The 18,450-nt window shown below is 34.3% G+C and overlaps 1 protein-coding gene across 1 annotated transcript; it reads left to right on the top strand.

The window, feature by feature from the left end:
• Positions 1 to 9,305: 9,305 nt before the first annotated feature.
• Positions 9,306 to 11,999, top strand: LOC134681946 (uncharacterized). The gene is made up of 2 exons (XM_063541578.1): positions 9,306 to 9,326; positions 10,896 to 11,999. The coding sequence occupies exons 1-2, from the start codon at positions 9,306 to 9,308 to the stop codon at positions 11,457 to 11,459; spliced, it is 585 nt and encodes a 194-aa protein (XP_063397648.1). The 3' UTR covers positions 11,460 to 11,999.
• Positions 12,000 to 18,450: the final 6,451 nt, after the last annotated feature.

An 18,450-nucleotide genomic window follows, 5' to 3' on the forward strand; every position in this document is an offset into this window, starting at 1 on the left:
ACCGGGTGACCTCGTCAAAATCTCCTTGACCTTTTGAAATGCCGCGATTTGAGGTTCGTCCCATGCAAATTCAACATCTTTATTCAATATGGCTCGCATTGGGCTAGTGATTTCCGCTAAGTTGGTCGCAAATTTTGAAAGATAATTGACCATACCCAATATAGTCTAAACTTCAGCTTTGTTAGAAGGGGTGGCATATCCGAGATAGCCAGGACCTTGTGAGGATCTGCCCTCAGACCAGATGATGTTATAACATGACCAAAATAAGTAACCTCAGTGACCCCAACCTCTTATTTATCATCGTTAAGTTTCATGTCTTTTTCGCGAGAGATCTGTAATACTCGCCGCAGGTTTGAATCGTGTTCTTCCCGGGTTGATCCGTAAACCAGTATGTCGTCGACGATCGCGACCACACCGTTAAGTTCTGCGTAGTTCTCGTCAATCTTCGCTTGAAAAAGGTCTTGTGAGCAATTGAGACCAAATGGCAAACGCTTGAAACGGTAACGATCGTACGGTGTATTAAGGTAGTAAAATACGAAGACGGCTCGTCAAGACTAATGGTCCAATAACCTGATCGGACATCAAGTTTAGTAAAATAATGAGCGTTCGATAATTGAGGCAGAATATCCTCTAATGTTCGCATCGGATAGTGCGGACGCTGAATCGCAGAGTTCAGATCTTTTGGGTCTAGGCATACTCTTAGCTTACCATTAGGTGTTTCGACAACGACAAGGGAATTAACCCAATGCGTGGGACCGTTTACTTTACAAATGATGTCTGCGTTCTCCATGCGATCTAATTCGGACTTTAAACGACCACGTAACGCTACAGGAACGCGCCGTGGGGGATGTACAACTGGGGGTACCTCCGAATCAATGTGTATTGTTGCTTTGCCTGAAACAAGACCGACACCTTTGAAAATATCTGAATATTCTTTTAACACTGACGACTTAGTCATTGGGTCAGAGTCAGAAGTACACGTAGTTTCAGTGCTGTATACCAATTTTATCAATTCATAATCCAAGCAAGACTGCATGCCTAATATTGGTGTGGATTTAGTATCTAGACAGTAGAATTCTAATTTACTATTAACAGAACCATGTTCACAAGGGAGACAACAGATGCCAAGTGAGGGCAGGGCATTACCATTATAAGCAGTCAAGATACGAGGGGACTTTTTGAGAGTGCCATTGAATTTGAGACTTTCAAATATATGTTTAGGCAAAATATTTACTTGAGAACCAGTGTCAAGCTTAAACTTAATTGGTTTTGAACAAACATTAATTGTAGCAAAAGCTTGATCTCTCTTTACCTTATTCTTATCAATAATGAAGGTATTATGTTCATTTATACTATCAATAAAAAACTCTTGGTCACTGTAACTATCTGTGTCTAGCACTACTTCGTCTACCCTTTGTTTGGATCTGCATACTTTGGCAAAATAATTACACTTTTGGCAACTGTTGCACTTCTTTCCCTTCGCCGGACATTCTTCGTGTTTGGAGATTCTTCTCACAATTTCCACATCCTTGCTGTGAATAATAACGATGGGGTTTGACTTTAACACGATCTTGGTTGACTGGACCCGTCCTAGTTCGGTCAGACGTCTTGTAGTTCTTTCTAGATGAGGCACTGTTATACTGCGAGTGTCTCGGAAAATTTAATTCGTGTAAGACTGTAGACGGTTCTAAATTTTTCATCTCCTTTAGTTGTCCTTGACTATACTCAAATGCCTGCGCGATCTGAATGGCTTTTCCCAATGTCAATGTGTCACCTTCGTTTAACAGTTCCTCCTTCACTTTAGGCGAACTTGTCCAGAAAATAAGACTGTCTCTGATCATCTCGTCAGTGTCCTTAAAATTACAGTCTTTAGCAATGAGCTTCAGTCGAGTAAAAAACTGCTCAACAGTGTGACTACTTTGTGTTTCATGTCTAAATGTACACCTTGAAAGTAAAGAGTTATGCTTTGGTTGAACATATCTAAGAAACTTGTCAAAATGGACAGAAAGTTTCTTTGCATCGTCTTCACTTAATTGCCATGTGTTATAAATATCTCTTCCTTTTTCACCAACCCACAATAGTAGATAAGTAGTTTTTACCTTCTCGTCTTTTTCGGCGAGCGGTCCATCGAGGATAAGTCCCACGTGTTGTTTGAATTTTTTCCAAATATCAACTAGATTTGTTGAATCCCAGTTCATCTGAGGCTGTGGTACTCCGTTAAGATCCATTTCCCGTAATTATCTGGCACCATGTAATATTCTCTGAGGCCGTATAATATATGGCGATAATAAGAATGACAAGAAGCAGGTGTTCATTAGTATTCCACACGAATAATATATAAAATAATGTATGGGGTTCAGACTGATACCAAAGGGAAGTAACTCAACAAACGTAAATCAAAGTACGTTAAGTACTATGTAAGAATAATGTTACACATTCCAAACTAAAAGACAAATTGCAAGAGTTGGTATTGCTTTGTTTCATAAAAAAGAATGGCTAACGTAGATACAAGTATTTTGTCTTAGGGAGGGATAAATCCTGCTTTGTAAAGGATCACTCTGATTCAAACAAAAAAATTCTCTGAAACTGACATTATCAAGATGCTTGATTTCTTGACTGACAACATATTTGTTACGTTCGGAAGACGTGTTTTTCATCGGCATTCCAATGAGAAAAAATTGGCCTCTCTTCTTTCCGACTTGTTGCTTTATGATTATGAGACTTCAAACAGGAACTTCTTGGGAAGAAAGATAAGAAGTTAGCAACATCCTTTAACTCTACCCCGCTATATAGATGATGTTCTTTCACTAAACAATTCAAAATTTGGTAACTATGAGGAACGCATCTATCCCATCGAACTAGAGATACAGGATACTACAGATACAGTTAAGTCGGTCTCATATCTTGACTTACACCTAAAAATGAGGGTCGGTTGAAAACAAAACTTTACGACAAAAGAGATGATTTCAGCTTTCCATTTCTAAGTAGCAACATTCCAGCCGCACCTGCATACGGGGTATATATCTCCCAATTGATACGATATTCCCTTGCTTGCATTTTCTAGCATGATTTTCTTGATAGATTTGATGCTCACAAGGAAGCTATTAAACCAAATGGTGAAGCTGAAATAACACCTTCGTAAGATTTACGGACGCCATCACGAGTAGGTTGACCGTTATGGATAAACTAATCATAGGTACCAGAACTAAAAATACCGTTTCACAAATGATATCGGATATGTTCCTTACGTCGTAACTACAATCCCCTTCCCTTTCATGAATGTGACCTATCGAATAAGACTATTTACCGGGTTTTTATCAAATAAGCAATACGACGGGTGCCACATATGAAGTAGGATATGTTTACCCTTCCGGAGCACCTGAGATCATCCCTAGTTTTTGGTGGGGTTCTTGTTGCTTATTTGTTTTAGTTATCTATGTTGTGTCATGTGTACTATTTTTTTTATCTATTTGTCTTTTTCATTTTAAGTCATGGCGTTGTCAGTTTGTTTTCGATTTATGAGTTTGACTGTCTCTTTGGTATCTTGCGTCCCTCTTTAATACCGCAGTCCCACTAGGCCACGATCGCACTACGATCTGTGAAAGAAATGCAATTTTTGATGATCAAAGTACGATCGTGTAGATCGCAGTAAGGTCGTATCACGGTCGTGGTGAGCTCTTTAAAACGTGATGAGCGTGGGCAACTTTGAACATGTTCAAAACAATCGTGGTGCAGTCGTGGAGAAATCAGATCGTAGTAGAAGCGTAATAAGAGCGCACTAAGATCGTACTAAGAGCGCACCAAGATCGTACTAAGATCGCAAAAGTCGCTGTACCATCGTAGCGAGAGCGTAGCGAAAGCGTGATTCTATTTGGAGAAACTGCGCTACAATCTCACAGCGACGTTATTACGACCTCACTACGACCAATACGTTCTCACCGCGAACCAACTACACTTCCACTACGACTATACCACGCTGTTCACGATCATAGTACGACTGTCGCAGTGTAGAACGCCCTTGTCGTCCTCATCACGCTTTTCTTACGATCTCACTACATTCATACTACGACCACCATTATAATTGTCATTTTTACATAAAATATATTAAATCTCTCTAGGATTTATCTGTCTGTATGTAATTAGGACTTCTTGTCCATTTTCTCTAAAGGCTCAACAATACGTCTTGTTTTTATATAGATTAGACCGTTAGTTTTCCCGTTTGAATGGTTTTACATTAGTAATTTTGGGGGCACTTTATAGCTTGCTGCTCGGTGTGAGCCAAGGCTCCGTTTTGGAAGCAGAAACTTGGCTTATAATGGTTTACTTTTATAAATTGTTAGTTCTTATCCCGGGCATAAAAACAATGCCGTATTTGGCGAATTCTTTATATAATAAGAATGTTCTTATCCCGGGCATAAAAACAATGCCGTATTTGGCGAAACCTTTATATAATAAGAATGTTCTTATCACGGGCATAAAAACAATGCCGTATTTGGCGAAACCTTTATATAATAAGAATGTTCTTATCCCGGGCATAAAAACAATGCCGTATTTGGCGAAACCTTTATATAATAAGAATGTTCTTATCCCAGGCATAAAAACAATGCCGTATTTGGCGAAACCTTTATATAATAAGAATGTTCTTATCACGGGCATAAAAACAATGCCGTATTTGGCGAAACCTTTATATAATAAGAATGTTCTTATCCCGGGCATAAAAACAATGCCGTATTTGGCGAAACCTTTATATAATAAGAATGTTCTTATCCCAGGCATAAAAACAATGCCGTATTTGGCGAAACCTTTATATAATAAGAATGTTCTTATCCCGGGCATAAAAACAATGCCGTATTTAGCGAAACCTTTATATAATAAGAATGTTCTTATCCCGGGCATAAAAACAATGCCGTATTTAGCGAAACCTTTATATAATAAGAATGTTCTTATCCCGGGCATAAAAACAATGCCGAATTTGGCGAAACCTTTATATAATAAGAATGTTCTTATCCCAGGCATAAAAACAATGCCGTATTTGGCGAAACCTTTATATAATAAGAATGTTCTTATCCCGGACATAAAAACAATGCCGTATTTGGCGAAACCTTTATATAATAAGAATGTTCTTATCCCGGGCATATAAACAATGCCGTATTTGGCGAAACCTTTATATAATAAGAATGTTCTTATCCCGGGCATAAAAACAATGCCGTATTTGGCGAAACCTTTATATAATAAGAACGTTCTTATCCCGGGCATAAAAACAATGCCGTATTTGGCGAAACCTTTATATAATAAGAATGTTCTTATCCCGGGCATAAAAACAATGCCGTATTTGGCGAAACCTTTATATAATAAGAATGTTCTTATCCCGGGCATAAAAACAATGCCGTATTTGGCGAAACCTTTTCAACTTTTGATTTTCAGTGCTGTACAACTTTGTACTTTTTTCACTTTCGATCTTTTATATCTGGGCGTCACTGTTAATTTTTGTGTGGACAAGGCGCGTTTTTGGCGTATTGAATTGTAAACCTGATGCTTTTTGTTATCTATTAATCATGTTTTTCTTTGTCTAATATGTTCTCCTATTTATTTGTATTGTAGTCCTGTAATATTATGTTGTCATCTCAATGTTATATTTAATTTTGCCATTAAAGTGCGAGGTTTGGCATGCCACAAAACCAGGTTCAACCCACCACTTTCATTCCCCTTTAAAAGTGTCCTGTACCAAGTCAGGAAGATGGCCATTGTTATATAATGGTTCGTTTATGTGTGTGTTGCATTTTAACGTTGAGTCGTTTGTGTTTTCTCTTATTTTTGAGATATTGAGATAAGACGCGGCACGGTACTTGTCTATCCCAAATTCATGTATTTGGTTTTCATGTTATATTTTTTATTCTCGTGGTGTTTTGTCTGATGCTTGGTCCGTTTCTGTGTGTGTTACGTTTCGGTGTTATGTCGTTGTTCTCTTATATTTAATGCGTTTCCCTCGGTTTTAGTTTGCTACCCCGATTTTGTTTTTTGTCCATGGATTTATGAGTTTTGAACAGCGGTATACTACTGTTGTCTATCTTTATTTAATTGAATGGAGAGTTGTCTCATTGGCACTCATACCACATCTTCCTATATCAATAACATATCTGTGTCATCTCTGCTATCGTACACTAAAATATCGTCATTTGAGCCTTATGGACCAGCAATAGGTTGTAATTTAGGTTGGATTTGTCGGTCCGACATCTCTGGTTGATCAGGATACGTTTCTATCAGAGCTCCTTCTACCTCTATATCAACCCCTACCACCATGCCCACGTGTTTTAGCGGATTTTGGTGGCTTGACTGACTTAGTCTGTATTGTTTCTGAGAAATCTATGTATTAATAAAAAATAGAAGGATTGGAACACGATGTTGACGTTATTGCTGAGAACGTGTAAGATCGCGGTATGAACGTAGTTTAATCGTGGTAAGAACGATCTATAATCTCAGTAGAAGCGTGGTAAGATCGTGTTGCAATCGGAGAACTCGTGGTATGGTCGCAGTGAGAACGTTATGAGCGTAGAAAGATCTTGATAAGCGTAGCAAGGTCACAGAATAAGCGCGGTGAGAACATGTTTTAAACGTAGCGGGATTATTGTAGAAGCGTAATGAGGACGAAGTAGCATCGTGTAAGCAACGACAATTTACTTTTTCATGCCGCTTATACCACGACATCACAGCGATCGGAATTTATTTTAGATTGCGGTAATCGTGGTGCGATCGTGTTCTAGAGGGACTGGGGCTTTAAGATCTATATGAAAGAGAAAAGAAACCCAACTTATAGCCAAATCCACCAAAGATCAACTTTGCCCGAAAGTGGATAAACCGTAGTCTTTTCAATTTTTTTTCAAATTTGTAAAAGAAAGGTTTGACATAAATCATGTCAGTACCGATAAATTTGACTACTGAACTGATTGTACCCCGGGGACTTAAAGTCTACCAACAGCAGTATCTACATTTTTATGTAAAATTGAAAACAATACTAAGCAAAAGTGTATTTGTGTACCTGTTATTTGTACTATAGTTAGCTGATTGCATGGCAAAGAACTAGATATAGCATTTGGTTCATTGCCAATTAAACCTTTGCAGTAAAATTGTCAGTTTAGATTCATTCGACTTATCAGTTTGAATATCCCGTTTGTCTCTTTTTCATCTTAAGATAGAAAGGCGTATAAATCTGCTTTAAAATATGGACTTTTAAAGATATTCTAGCAAAAGATCTGAAGCACAGACTGCAATGACTGCTTCAAAATTCAATGTGACTCAAACACAATTTTGATATTAACGATTGCTAAAGACTGGTTATGATACAAATAGAAGATTTATCATTATTTATGTTAATCCTAATGCAAAGAATAATAGTATGCCATTGATTCATAAAACATATAAGAGTTTTCAGTAATATGTATTTCCTTTTTTTTTTTAATTATAGACAAATAAATTTAAACTATTTCTACGAAATTGTCTGAAAAAGACTATACCAATTGAGAGTTACAAATACTTATTACATGCGCAAAACATTTTCCGAGTTTTTCTGAAGACCACACATTTTGAGAAATTACTAGACGATCGTGATTCTGCTTTTTTCTGTATAATAACACACTAACTTACAGTCTGTTATAGCAAGATTGTTTATTTAAATAATAATAAATGTATTATATTTGTTCTATTTCATAATCCTTTCACAGACTAATTGTCAATTAATATTTCCAAATGCTATAAACTGCCAGTTAAAGTTTTCAAAGACTACTTACCAGGTAAATTGTGTTGCAACCATACTTCAAAAGATCTTTTCAGAATTCTTTTTGATCGGACAAAAATTAAATCATTGAATATTCATGTTGTTTGGATTTTAAGGGATTTTGATGAATGCAAGTTTCAATAATCGTCGTTTTCGAAGTCTGCTTTCAAATTAATGAATTTCTAATCAGGAGCTATGTATAAAAAAAGAAGAAAATCATGATACACAGTTACAATTTAATAGAACTAAAACAAAATTGTAGTAAGTCGTCTTCGTCATTTATCGGTATACTTTGGTGCACAGTAATAATTTTTTTACTAAGCCGCAATGATATGAAATGAAATTTTAACACAAAACTCCTGATTCTGATTACTATAAATAAGATACTTTCAAAAAATATATGAACAACAAAATGTCATCTTTATGTGCATCCTGTGCTTGCCTTTTCTCCAGATGATGTATATTGAAAAATGTGTTAATTCATGTTTAATAACACACTGACAATTAGGATACAAGCAACTCTGTCTTTTCATTTCCAACTATTACCTTCAGCTTCGCCTTTAGCATTTCTTTAACTCGGCTGTTGTCTGCTCTATGGTCGGGTTGTTGTCGCTTTGACATATTCACCATTTCCTTTTTCAATTTTAAAGCTAATAATACACACAAGTGCATATATTGATATGAACAATAACCATATGATCTACAGCAAATATCAATGTATACCTTTATTAATAAAGTCTCACCAGTACCAGGGGCGGATGCAGGAATTTTCGAAAGGGGGGGGGGGTGCTAACCCAGGGCAAAAAGGGGGGGGGGGGTGCAAAACATATGTCCCGATACAAATGCATTGATCGGCAAAAATAAAGGGGGGGTGCGCACCCCCGGAACCCCCCCTCTGGATCCGCCACTGAGTACACTAAAACTTGTATCATAGTTTATACAGTTATAGAACATGAGGTAGATGGGTTAAGATTGTAGGTTGCTATATACGGATTTGACAAATGAAATTATCTAACAGGCGGAACTATTTTGTTAGCGATTAATACGTATGCATTCATGATGTTAAGCTTTTAGGCACTTGTGAAGACATTTTGATTTGAAGTCTGTTAAGAGATAGAAAAAAAAGGGGGGGGGGAATTAACTGACAGTTTGTGAACTCGAATGCAATGATACCACATCTCATTACTTATGTATATAGATCTCTCGGTTACTATTAACAATTAATTAAGTATACTCAAAGCTTCTTACTGGGATGGAATAACATCGAACTATTTGATTTATTTCATTTTTGATTAACGTACGAAATCTATTTATTATAACTTATTTGTTACTCTATTTAAAAAAAAAATTAATTGTTCAAAAGTAGCGGAAGGTACGAGCCAATGATAAGTATTTGGGGGAAAACGGGCAGGTCATAACAACTATCTTTCAATGGACGAACATTTGTCAAATGAGAAAAAAGAAAATCAGGATGTACAATATCAACGAGTTATATAAATAGATACCTACCTTTAGTACAGGTAAACATTTAATAATGAGACTTCGTTTGCAACAGGTAAGCACGATCATACCTGGTATATTGAATAACTGTAATGTGGACGCTGCGCTGGGTATTAATGAAAAAAAATAATCTTGAATGAATTCTTATGGAAAGAACTTACTTTAAACCCTATTCTGCAGATACAACAAAATCTGGTTTTTCTTATCGGAGTTACAGGCAGATATGTGAAAGTCGATAAGGCTCACCTATAATTCAGAATTCAACATTCGGAATTCAGAATTCAACATTCGAAATTCAGCATTCAGAATTCAGAATTCGGAATTCAGAATTCGGAAATATGTTTTTTAATAAAGGTGAGCCTTCTCGGCTTTCGTACAGATAAAAAAAAATTGCTTTTAACTCTTGTGATTATTTATTTTTCGCTTCTCGTGTAGTTAATGTGCAGTATTTATGGTTTTCAAAAAAAATAAATAGTTAATAATTTTTCCCACGATTTAGTACAAATTGTAAATAGAATACGAAAGAAAGCCAATCTTAACGACCCTTCGAGGTCATTTTTTTTTTACCAAGAAGGTCAAATGATATCGTCTCGACAAAAACTGCGTTAAAAATTCGTTCATATTCATATTACTCTTTTTTAACTGTAATCAAGGCTTTTATTTTAAATTTCTTTTTATTATTAAAATTTAACATTTAATCGTGGTTATTGTAGCCGTCGTAGACCGACGAATTTAGATTAAAAAAAGAAGTTGCATAAAATTAATAGGGATTCAATATTACTTGTAGATGAGTTAAAACGCAAAAACTAACATATTGGTTCAGTACGAGGCTACATAACCTTTCCTGACCAGCAAGAATGTGTGTGTGTGATTATACACGGAAAACTATTATTGTACATGTAAGAAAACTAATAAAAGAAATTTATCAATAAAACAGAAAAACTATATTCATAGTATTCCTTCTTCAAAACAAAATAAATAAATAATCATCACATTCCTTTATGAAAGTATTTAAAGGTCATCTGGTGTTTTCCCCGTATATGTCATATTAGAAAAACAAATTAAATTGTATAAAATGTTCTGTATATATTTAAAACAGTTGTCATAATAAGATAAAACACATAATGTTTTTCACGCAGATTAAAAGTATTAAAAAATGTATATTGTTACCATGGTGACACTCTGTCCACCTGAATTACGTTACTTGATGCCCTGAAATGAAATGTATGGTTTTTATTCATAATTTGAAATTACCGCGATCTATCTCCAAAACATCACTTTCGTAGATACCGCTTCTTTGAAGGATTTTTTTTCAAAACCGAGGTTATATTTTAGTTACATTATTAGTAACAAACAATTTCACCGAATCAAAAGAGAAATTGGAGCACAAAAAAACCCGTGATAAGCAAAAACTACTGAAGAAAGGGGGAAACAGAAATGGACACCTGAATGATAAATATTGGAAAGGAGGGAATGGTTTGGAGAAGATGTTTTTTTTAACATCGTACACAAAAACTTTTAAAATAATTTATGTGTCTTTACGCCACCATTTCTTTAACTTTAACAATTCAACACATTGGCTTGTGATTAGGATCGAACTTTATCTTTTGTTTATTTTTTTCAGATTTCTACATTAATTGTTTTTATTTTACTGTTGGACTACATTATGATTGTTACAAGTGCCAGTATCAATAAATGTTCCCGGCCAAGTAGACGAACAATGAGACGGATACGAGCTGAGTTCTTTCATAAACTTAAGAGAAGGTTACATGATAGTTTTGGATCTTTAACACACCTTACACAACAAACTCTTCGAAGGTCAACCAATGAAGGACAAAAATATATCCGTAAACGAAACATTAGTGATGACCCAAAAGAAGGGAGATGCCCAAGAAATAAATATGTAGAAGAATCGTGTCCGCATTACTTTGTCTTGGATGTAGACAATAATAGGATACCAGAAGTAATTCTCCAAGCTAGATGTAAATGTTCTAAGTGCCTGGAGCTCAATTCATATGGCTCATTTCAAAACAGTTCATATGCTGGATGTGAAACTGTAGATTACTACAGCCGTGTTCTTCGTGTTACCGATTGTGTAAATGGTTATTTCAAGTATGGCGAAGTTTGGGAACCAGTGGCTGTAGCATGTCGCTGTACTAATCGACGTCAAGTTCGGGTACACGAATAGAAAAGTATGCTTGTGGGTTTTCTGTATTAGAATTAACAAGAACGCTTGCAATTTTTCTTTTTCAGAAAATACCGAAGATATATCAAATATTAACTAGTTGAGTTATAATATGTGTACTCATTATATGAGAATAAATCGCGGACGTTTATTGAGTAAAATGATACGTCCATGAAAAATCCACGTCTTCGATTAAGTCTAGTTGAAATCCAGAAAATTTTACTCTAAAAATACAATTGTCAATCAAATGTACCCTGAAAGAATTGTCACTGGAATTTAAGTTTAGAAACAAACAAGAAAAGACTTGTTTTTCGTTACTGAGTTTCGACAATGGAGTAGGAAGTAAAGCGCATAAACAAAATAGAGTAAAAAGAAAGAATTATACCATTAGACTTTACTGGAAAAGACAAAGACAGATCTAATCAGTCAACCGGAAAAGAGATTTCATTACAAAAGGTTATCATGTCGACTCATTCTGGAACGATGGTAAAATCGACCATTTCCTATAACCTTTTATATGACCTATTGTTTAAACTTGCCTTCACTGCCAAACATTATATTTCTAGTCATCAAATATATTTATAGATTGTTTTATTGATTTAAGAAATAAAGATTTTTTTTATATTTATGTAATTATGTCGTGTTTTATTTAGTAAGTTATAGGTTGACTGTCTGATGATTTAAAATGTTGAAATTGTTGACAAATCACAAGTACTTAGGTGTCGCAACTTAGGTGTCGCAATCTCTTCTACTAACCATACAAATAAAACAACAAACAGGTAAATAAACCGAGGAAACCAAAATTCACACTTTCCAAATAAACAAGTTCAAATATCAAAACTATATCTATACTACTTAAAGGGGCACTAGCTGTCAAATTCATGGTCACCAATTTGACTCAAATTCTCACATTTGATTAATAACAATGTAAAACATTTATCCAATCTATCAAACGTTTAAAATAAACAGTTTACGGAGCATGGGGTAGATGATATGTAGGTTCGTTTCGTGTGTATTAAAATCCAGATGCCATCTAATTAACCATTGATTTGACCTCAGATGACCATATAAGCGATGTAAACACAAATAAAGATATGAATAGGTTAAACCAGCACGTGCAATTGGATTTTTATAGGTCTGTTTGATTTGAATTTATAGATTACAAATATAAGTTTCTTATTGTTTTTTAACCGTATAAGAATGATTTATGTGGATCGAATTAGTAATCAAATGATTTACCGTAGTTTCACTTTCATTGTTGACATTTTGTTTCTTTAAATAACCAGTTCACGTACAATGCATGCGTTGTCAGTCTCTAGCTAGGGGGTTAAATTGAGTTCACATGAATATCGGTTAGAATGATGATGACGTATTCACTTGCAAGTGAATCCGTCAAAAATTATGTATAATCGCTTATTTCAACAAAATTAAAGCAAATTGATTGCTAAAAGCAAATTATTATTTCATTATTCCAATTCAATTAATGATTAATCTAAAAAAAAATCATACTTTATGTTTGTATATATATCGTAGCTAGTGCTCCTTTAAGAAACAGACCGATTTCTTTCAGTCGAATATCATCTGAAACCATACAAACTCGGAAATATTAGTGATATGACGTACAATTGTAGTATTTTGTACTTCCTAAATTTGTCTTTAAAACAATCTTTTTTCCACAGAAAAAGCTCTATGATAAAATTAAATAAAAAAGACACATTCATCTAAGGTCTTTTTTTACCAGAAAGAGTTTAAATCTTCGTTTCTTTTAATTTCAAAATTTATAATCGGACAATTTTAGAAAATATTTTTATCAATCATGTCAGTTCAGAAATTGTCCATTATCAAAAGAATAAGGTACAAAAAAATACCAATACGGAGAATATCAAAACCATGATAATCCTTTAGATAATACTATTAAATGTAAAATATACATTAGCTGATAAAAGTCAGTCCAACTTGATGAGAAAATGCTACGTAAAACGTCAACTAAAAAGTTAAAGTTTTTTCTAAATTCAATGGTATCGTTTAACAACAGGTTAATTGAGGTTAATTGATTTGGTATAGATCAGTGTATCTGTATATATATTTTTTTTAATCCAGGAAGCCTCTAATCATTAAAAAGTGTTCCTGTAAGAACTTACATAACGTCCTTTCTATTGTAGCACATGGTATAAAAACTGTCTTGAATCAATCATAACTTCCAAATTTTATACATTCGCGAGATAAATTTTACCGTTTGGTTTGCAAGTTGACAATTGTATATTTTGATTTCATTATCCTTATATCGGATATTTAATTATGTTTTTGTAATATGTGGCTTTTTTCCAGCAGCGAAACGAACAAGTTTAATGTAATGGTTAGTTGAAAGATGGATCCATCTGATTTAGCATATTTTCCGTTTTTATTTGTGTTAAATAATGAAAAAAACATTAAATAATTAAAATTTCACAGACTTTGTCACTTGTGATGGTTAGTATGATATATATTTACATTTATATATAAAAAAAAAATCATTTGTACATCATTCATTTTTACTTTATTAATGCATGTAATAGTGCAGTGAAAGAGCATGGTGGACCTTCTTCTGTTATGATTCGATATTCCTAATAGATTGGATTTCAGTAGGTATTCCTTTTTTTTCCGCCAAACGTTTAATCTCCCATGCAGAGTAATTGGTCATTGAAAGAGAGCAAGACCGCACGGTCGTCCGATGTAAAAATCATATACGCGATACAATTGTTTTTTAATTTTGAAAATTGATTATCACATTGTTCTCCTTCCTTCCTTGCATGACGGTATGAACACGCATCAAAAAGAAAATATAATGTTAACATATGTTAACATATGCGAAAGTGTAACTGTCCTTGTTTAAACGAGGAGACCTGTCGACCGTTTGTACATTATTATACATTTATAAATACGGAAGTATCAGTGACTATGCCAAGGATGTTTAACATTGATAAAACAGATCGAGGTAACAATTAAACTCCTCAAATCGTTATCTATAATACACATGAGATCATATAAGGATTCTTTACCTGACCTGACACAAAGAAGTTGCATATTACGTCGTTTCGAGGTTTTTAAGATGAGCTAACAACATTTACGTATTATTTTGTTATAGATAATTCCAATCCAAGCGGTAAAAAAAATTGAGTTCGAGTTTCGCAGAAAAAATAGAAGTACAAAATTTTATAATTTAATAATTCTTTTTTTGTCATCTAAGTAATATGATACTTGTGACATAAAAAAAAAAAATAACAACAACAAAAATAACTGATTTAATAGATATAGGAAGCAGTGGTGTGAGTGCCAATGAGACAACTCTCCATCCAAATAACAAGTAAGTTATTGGTTGACTCTCTGATGAATTATGGGTAATTGTAAAACAAATATATCAAAGAGTTGGCAATTATAACACATATGTTATGGTTAAAATGTTAAAACTGTTGATAACTCACAAGTACTTAGGTGTCGCAATCTCATCTGATGCAGACTGAACTAACCATATAAATAATACAACAAGCAGGTAAATATATCGAGGAAAAAGTAAAATCACAAAATTACTGAACTGAGGAAAATCAATTCGAAAAGTCCAAAATCATATGGCAAAATCAAATAACAAAACGCTTCAAAAACGAATGAACAAGAATTGTCATATTTCTGACTTGGTACAGGAAACTAAAATTTACATTTTCCAAATAGCAGCTTATCAAAGCTGTATCTACTCTTCTTCAGTAACAGACCGATTTCATTGTGCCGAAATTTATCTGAAACCATACAAACTCGGAAATATTTGTGATAACTCATAATATGGAACGCCGTTACTACCTTATGGTACTTCTTTCTTTATCATGATGAGTTTTTTTTTTATTATGATGAGGTTTATCTCTTTTATGATGAGGTTTTTCTTTATTATGATGAGCTTTTTCTTTATTATGATGAGGTTTTTTTTTCTATCATGATGAGCTTTTTCTTTATAATGATGAGCTTTTTCTTTATTATGATGAGCTTTTTCTTTATTATGATGAGCATTTTCTCTATTATGATGAGCTTTTTCTTTATTATGATGAGCTTTTTCTTTATTATGATGAGTTTTTTTTCTATCATGATGAGCTTTTTCTTTATAATGATGAGCTTTTTCTTTATTATGATGAGCTTTTTCTTTATTATGATGAGCATTTTCTCTATTATGATGAGCTTTTTCTTTATTATGATGAGCTTTTTCTTTATTATGATGAGCTTTTTCTCTATTATGATGAGCTTTTTCTTTATTATGATGAGTTTTTCTCTATTATGATGAGCTGTTAGAGTGAATCATGGGAAATTTAGAGAATTAAGATCAAACACCATATTTTGTCAGCATGCAATAATCTGATGTAGCAGTTGTCATTTGTTTGGGTATTTCAAATGTGTTTCTCGTTTTTTTTATATAGATAAGACGGTTGGTATTCCCATTTGCATGGTTTTACACTTGAAATTTTGGGGTCCTTCATAGCTTGTTGTTCGGTGTGAGACAAGCTCCGTGTTGAAGGCCGTACCTTGACCTATAATGGTTTACTTTTATAAATTGTTATTTGGATTGAGAGTTGTCTCATTGGCACTCATACCACATCTTCTTATAATACCTATTTCAAAATATGAACTGGAATATTTAGGAGTTACCATTCCAGCGCATATGATGACACTGCTTCTCACTTCTGCAATCAACTATGGTCCTCACGACTAGGCATAAGTTAGGGATTTCGTTACCATAAATACTTAAAACATTTACTTCAATATATAGATATAAAGATTAGGTTTTAAAGTTTGCTTGTACCTTAAATCTTATTTCAAACGGGATACTTGTAGCACATCCTCATTTTTACAGAAATGTTGTTTATCGTGCCAAAAAAATTCTAAACGATCCTGGTAATAAAATTGAGAAAAGAAATGGGGAATTTGTCAAAGCGACAACAACCCGACCATAGAGCAGACACCAGGCTTATTAATCATTTAAATTAACTCATTCTGGAAGGTTACCAATTCAGCACTGTAATTAGATCATTAAATATAGATTTATTGGTATTGATATTGATTCTGTTATCAGTAAAATTTAAAGCAAACTAAATATTATTTTTATATACATATACACATTCATGGATCTGCAGTATGTCGACTCCTGTATCTTAGCATAGCACACTGAAGTCAGGTTTTTCTCCGACTTTTTATTGACGTTTGGATGTTTGATGTATACTGATTGATAATTTAGTCTTAGATGCATGATTTTATTTATTAGTTTTTGTTTGTCTTTTTGTTGTTAAGAAGGACAAGAAGTGATCCCGCTAACATGTTTGACAGCTGTATGTATGTGCCTGTCCAAAATCAAGACCCAGGAATTCAGTTGTTGTCGTTTGTTTATGTGTACCATATGTGTTATTTTTTCTTTTCATTTTTTTTTACATACATGAGCCGTTAGTTTTCTCGTCTGAAGTGTTTTATATTGTCTTTTTGGGGCCTTTTATAGCGAACTATGCAGTATTGAATTCGCTTATTGTCGAAGACCGTAAGGTGACCTATAGTTGATAGTTTCTGTGTCATTTAGTATCTTGTGGATAGTTGTCTAATTGGCAATCATACAACATTTTCTTTTTATATAGGTGTACCAGATGAGTTCTATGATGAATATTACAAAAACAAGACTAAAACTGGGGGAAACAGACCAGGTAATAGACAATGATCATTTATAGCATTGTTATTGTACGCAAAAAAATACTGAAATTTCAATCAGGCTTGTGCAGAAAGTCATCAATGTCAAAGTTGGTACCTGTCCTATTGTAATCTACTCTCATTGTTCGTCGGTCATTAATTTCAATGTTCATTGGCTCAATAATTGGCCTTCCATTGTCCATAAGATAAGACGCCTCAATGTTTCCCTCTAATCCACAATCAACTAAATCTCGTTCACTGAGTTGTGTATCAACTGGATTCTGTATTTGACGCGATTCAAAAATTGACAGGAAATGATTTTGTTGTTCTCATTCTATGGTTTGCCCATGTTTGAGTCCAAATATCAAGTCTTCTGTTAATTTCATCCATGTAATTGCAGTGCACGGCTATCAGATGCAGTTAAAATAGTGGATCGGGATTTCCCTGGTTTTTGAAAAACATGTAGCACAAAACACCCTCGTTAACGATTTGGTCTGTAATCATACTGCCGCCACCATGTTTTGTCAACATTAAATCCGCCACCGATACATTTTCTAGTATCTTATCTGACCAGAGGCGGATTTAGAGGGGGCCTCCTCGAAGGCAGTCAGTGGGATCCATTTATGAAAGTTTATGGATTCGCCACAGCTGACAGAACCTATACAAAAACCCACTCCAGAGAGGAAGCTACTCAATACAGTGGCGGAAGTGTTGTCACGACAATTTAGAAACATAATAAGCCTACTAAACCCATCAACTCCACCCAGTATGATGAATCTCCATCTTCCTAATTTATGGTAAGTGTCTATCTGCCATAATTGATTCGGTGCCGTAACGTTGCATACACGTCTGTGCAATCGACCGGTCTTTCTCTCTTGGGTATACCAGCGAAGTATCTGCTATGAATGGCACCTCTTAATCTCAATCTTTGTACTTTAATTCTTTGTCCTTTCAGTATTTCACGCAACGTGCGTTCGCCACAACGAAAAAGGTCAACTACAATGCAAGAAAGTAAACTGTCAAAGTTGCCATCTTCAATGTCAGAAAAATCTCTTTTCTGTAGTCCAAAATGAGCCATCCGTCAATATATTGTATCCGTCAATATATTGTTCTTTCTGCGAGTTCTTACAGATTTCAAATGTCCTTTATCTTGATTTCATAATCCAACAACGATTTTAGTACATTTTTGTCAATATGGTATTTTGGATGGTCATCTAAACTATCAGTTTTCACAGGATTCATGTTTCCGTACTTGATGCATTCCATTCGCAGTGTCATCATATGCGCTAGAATGGTATCTCCAAGA

This window comes from Mytilus trossulus, chromosome 8, assembly GCF_036588685.1.
Source record: "Mytilus trossulus isolate FHL-02 chromosome 8, PNRI_Mtr1.1.1.hap1, whole genome shotgun sequence".
Classification (NCBI taxonomy): domain Eukaryota; kingdom Metazoa; phylum Mollusca; class Bivalvia; order Mytilida; family Mytilidae; genus Mytilus; species Mytilus trossulus.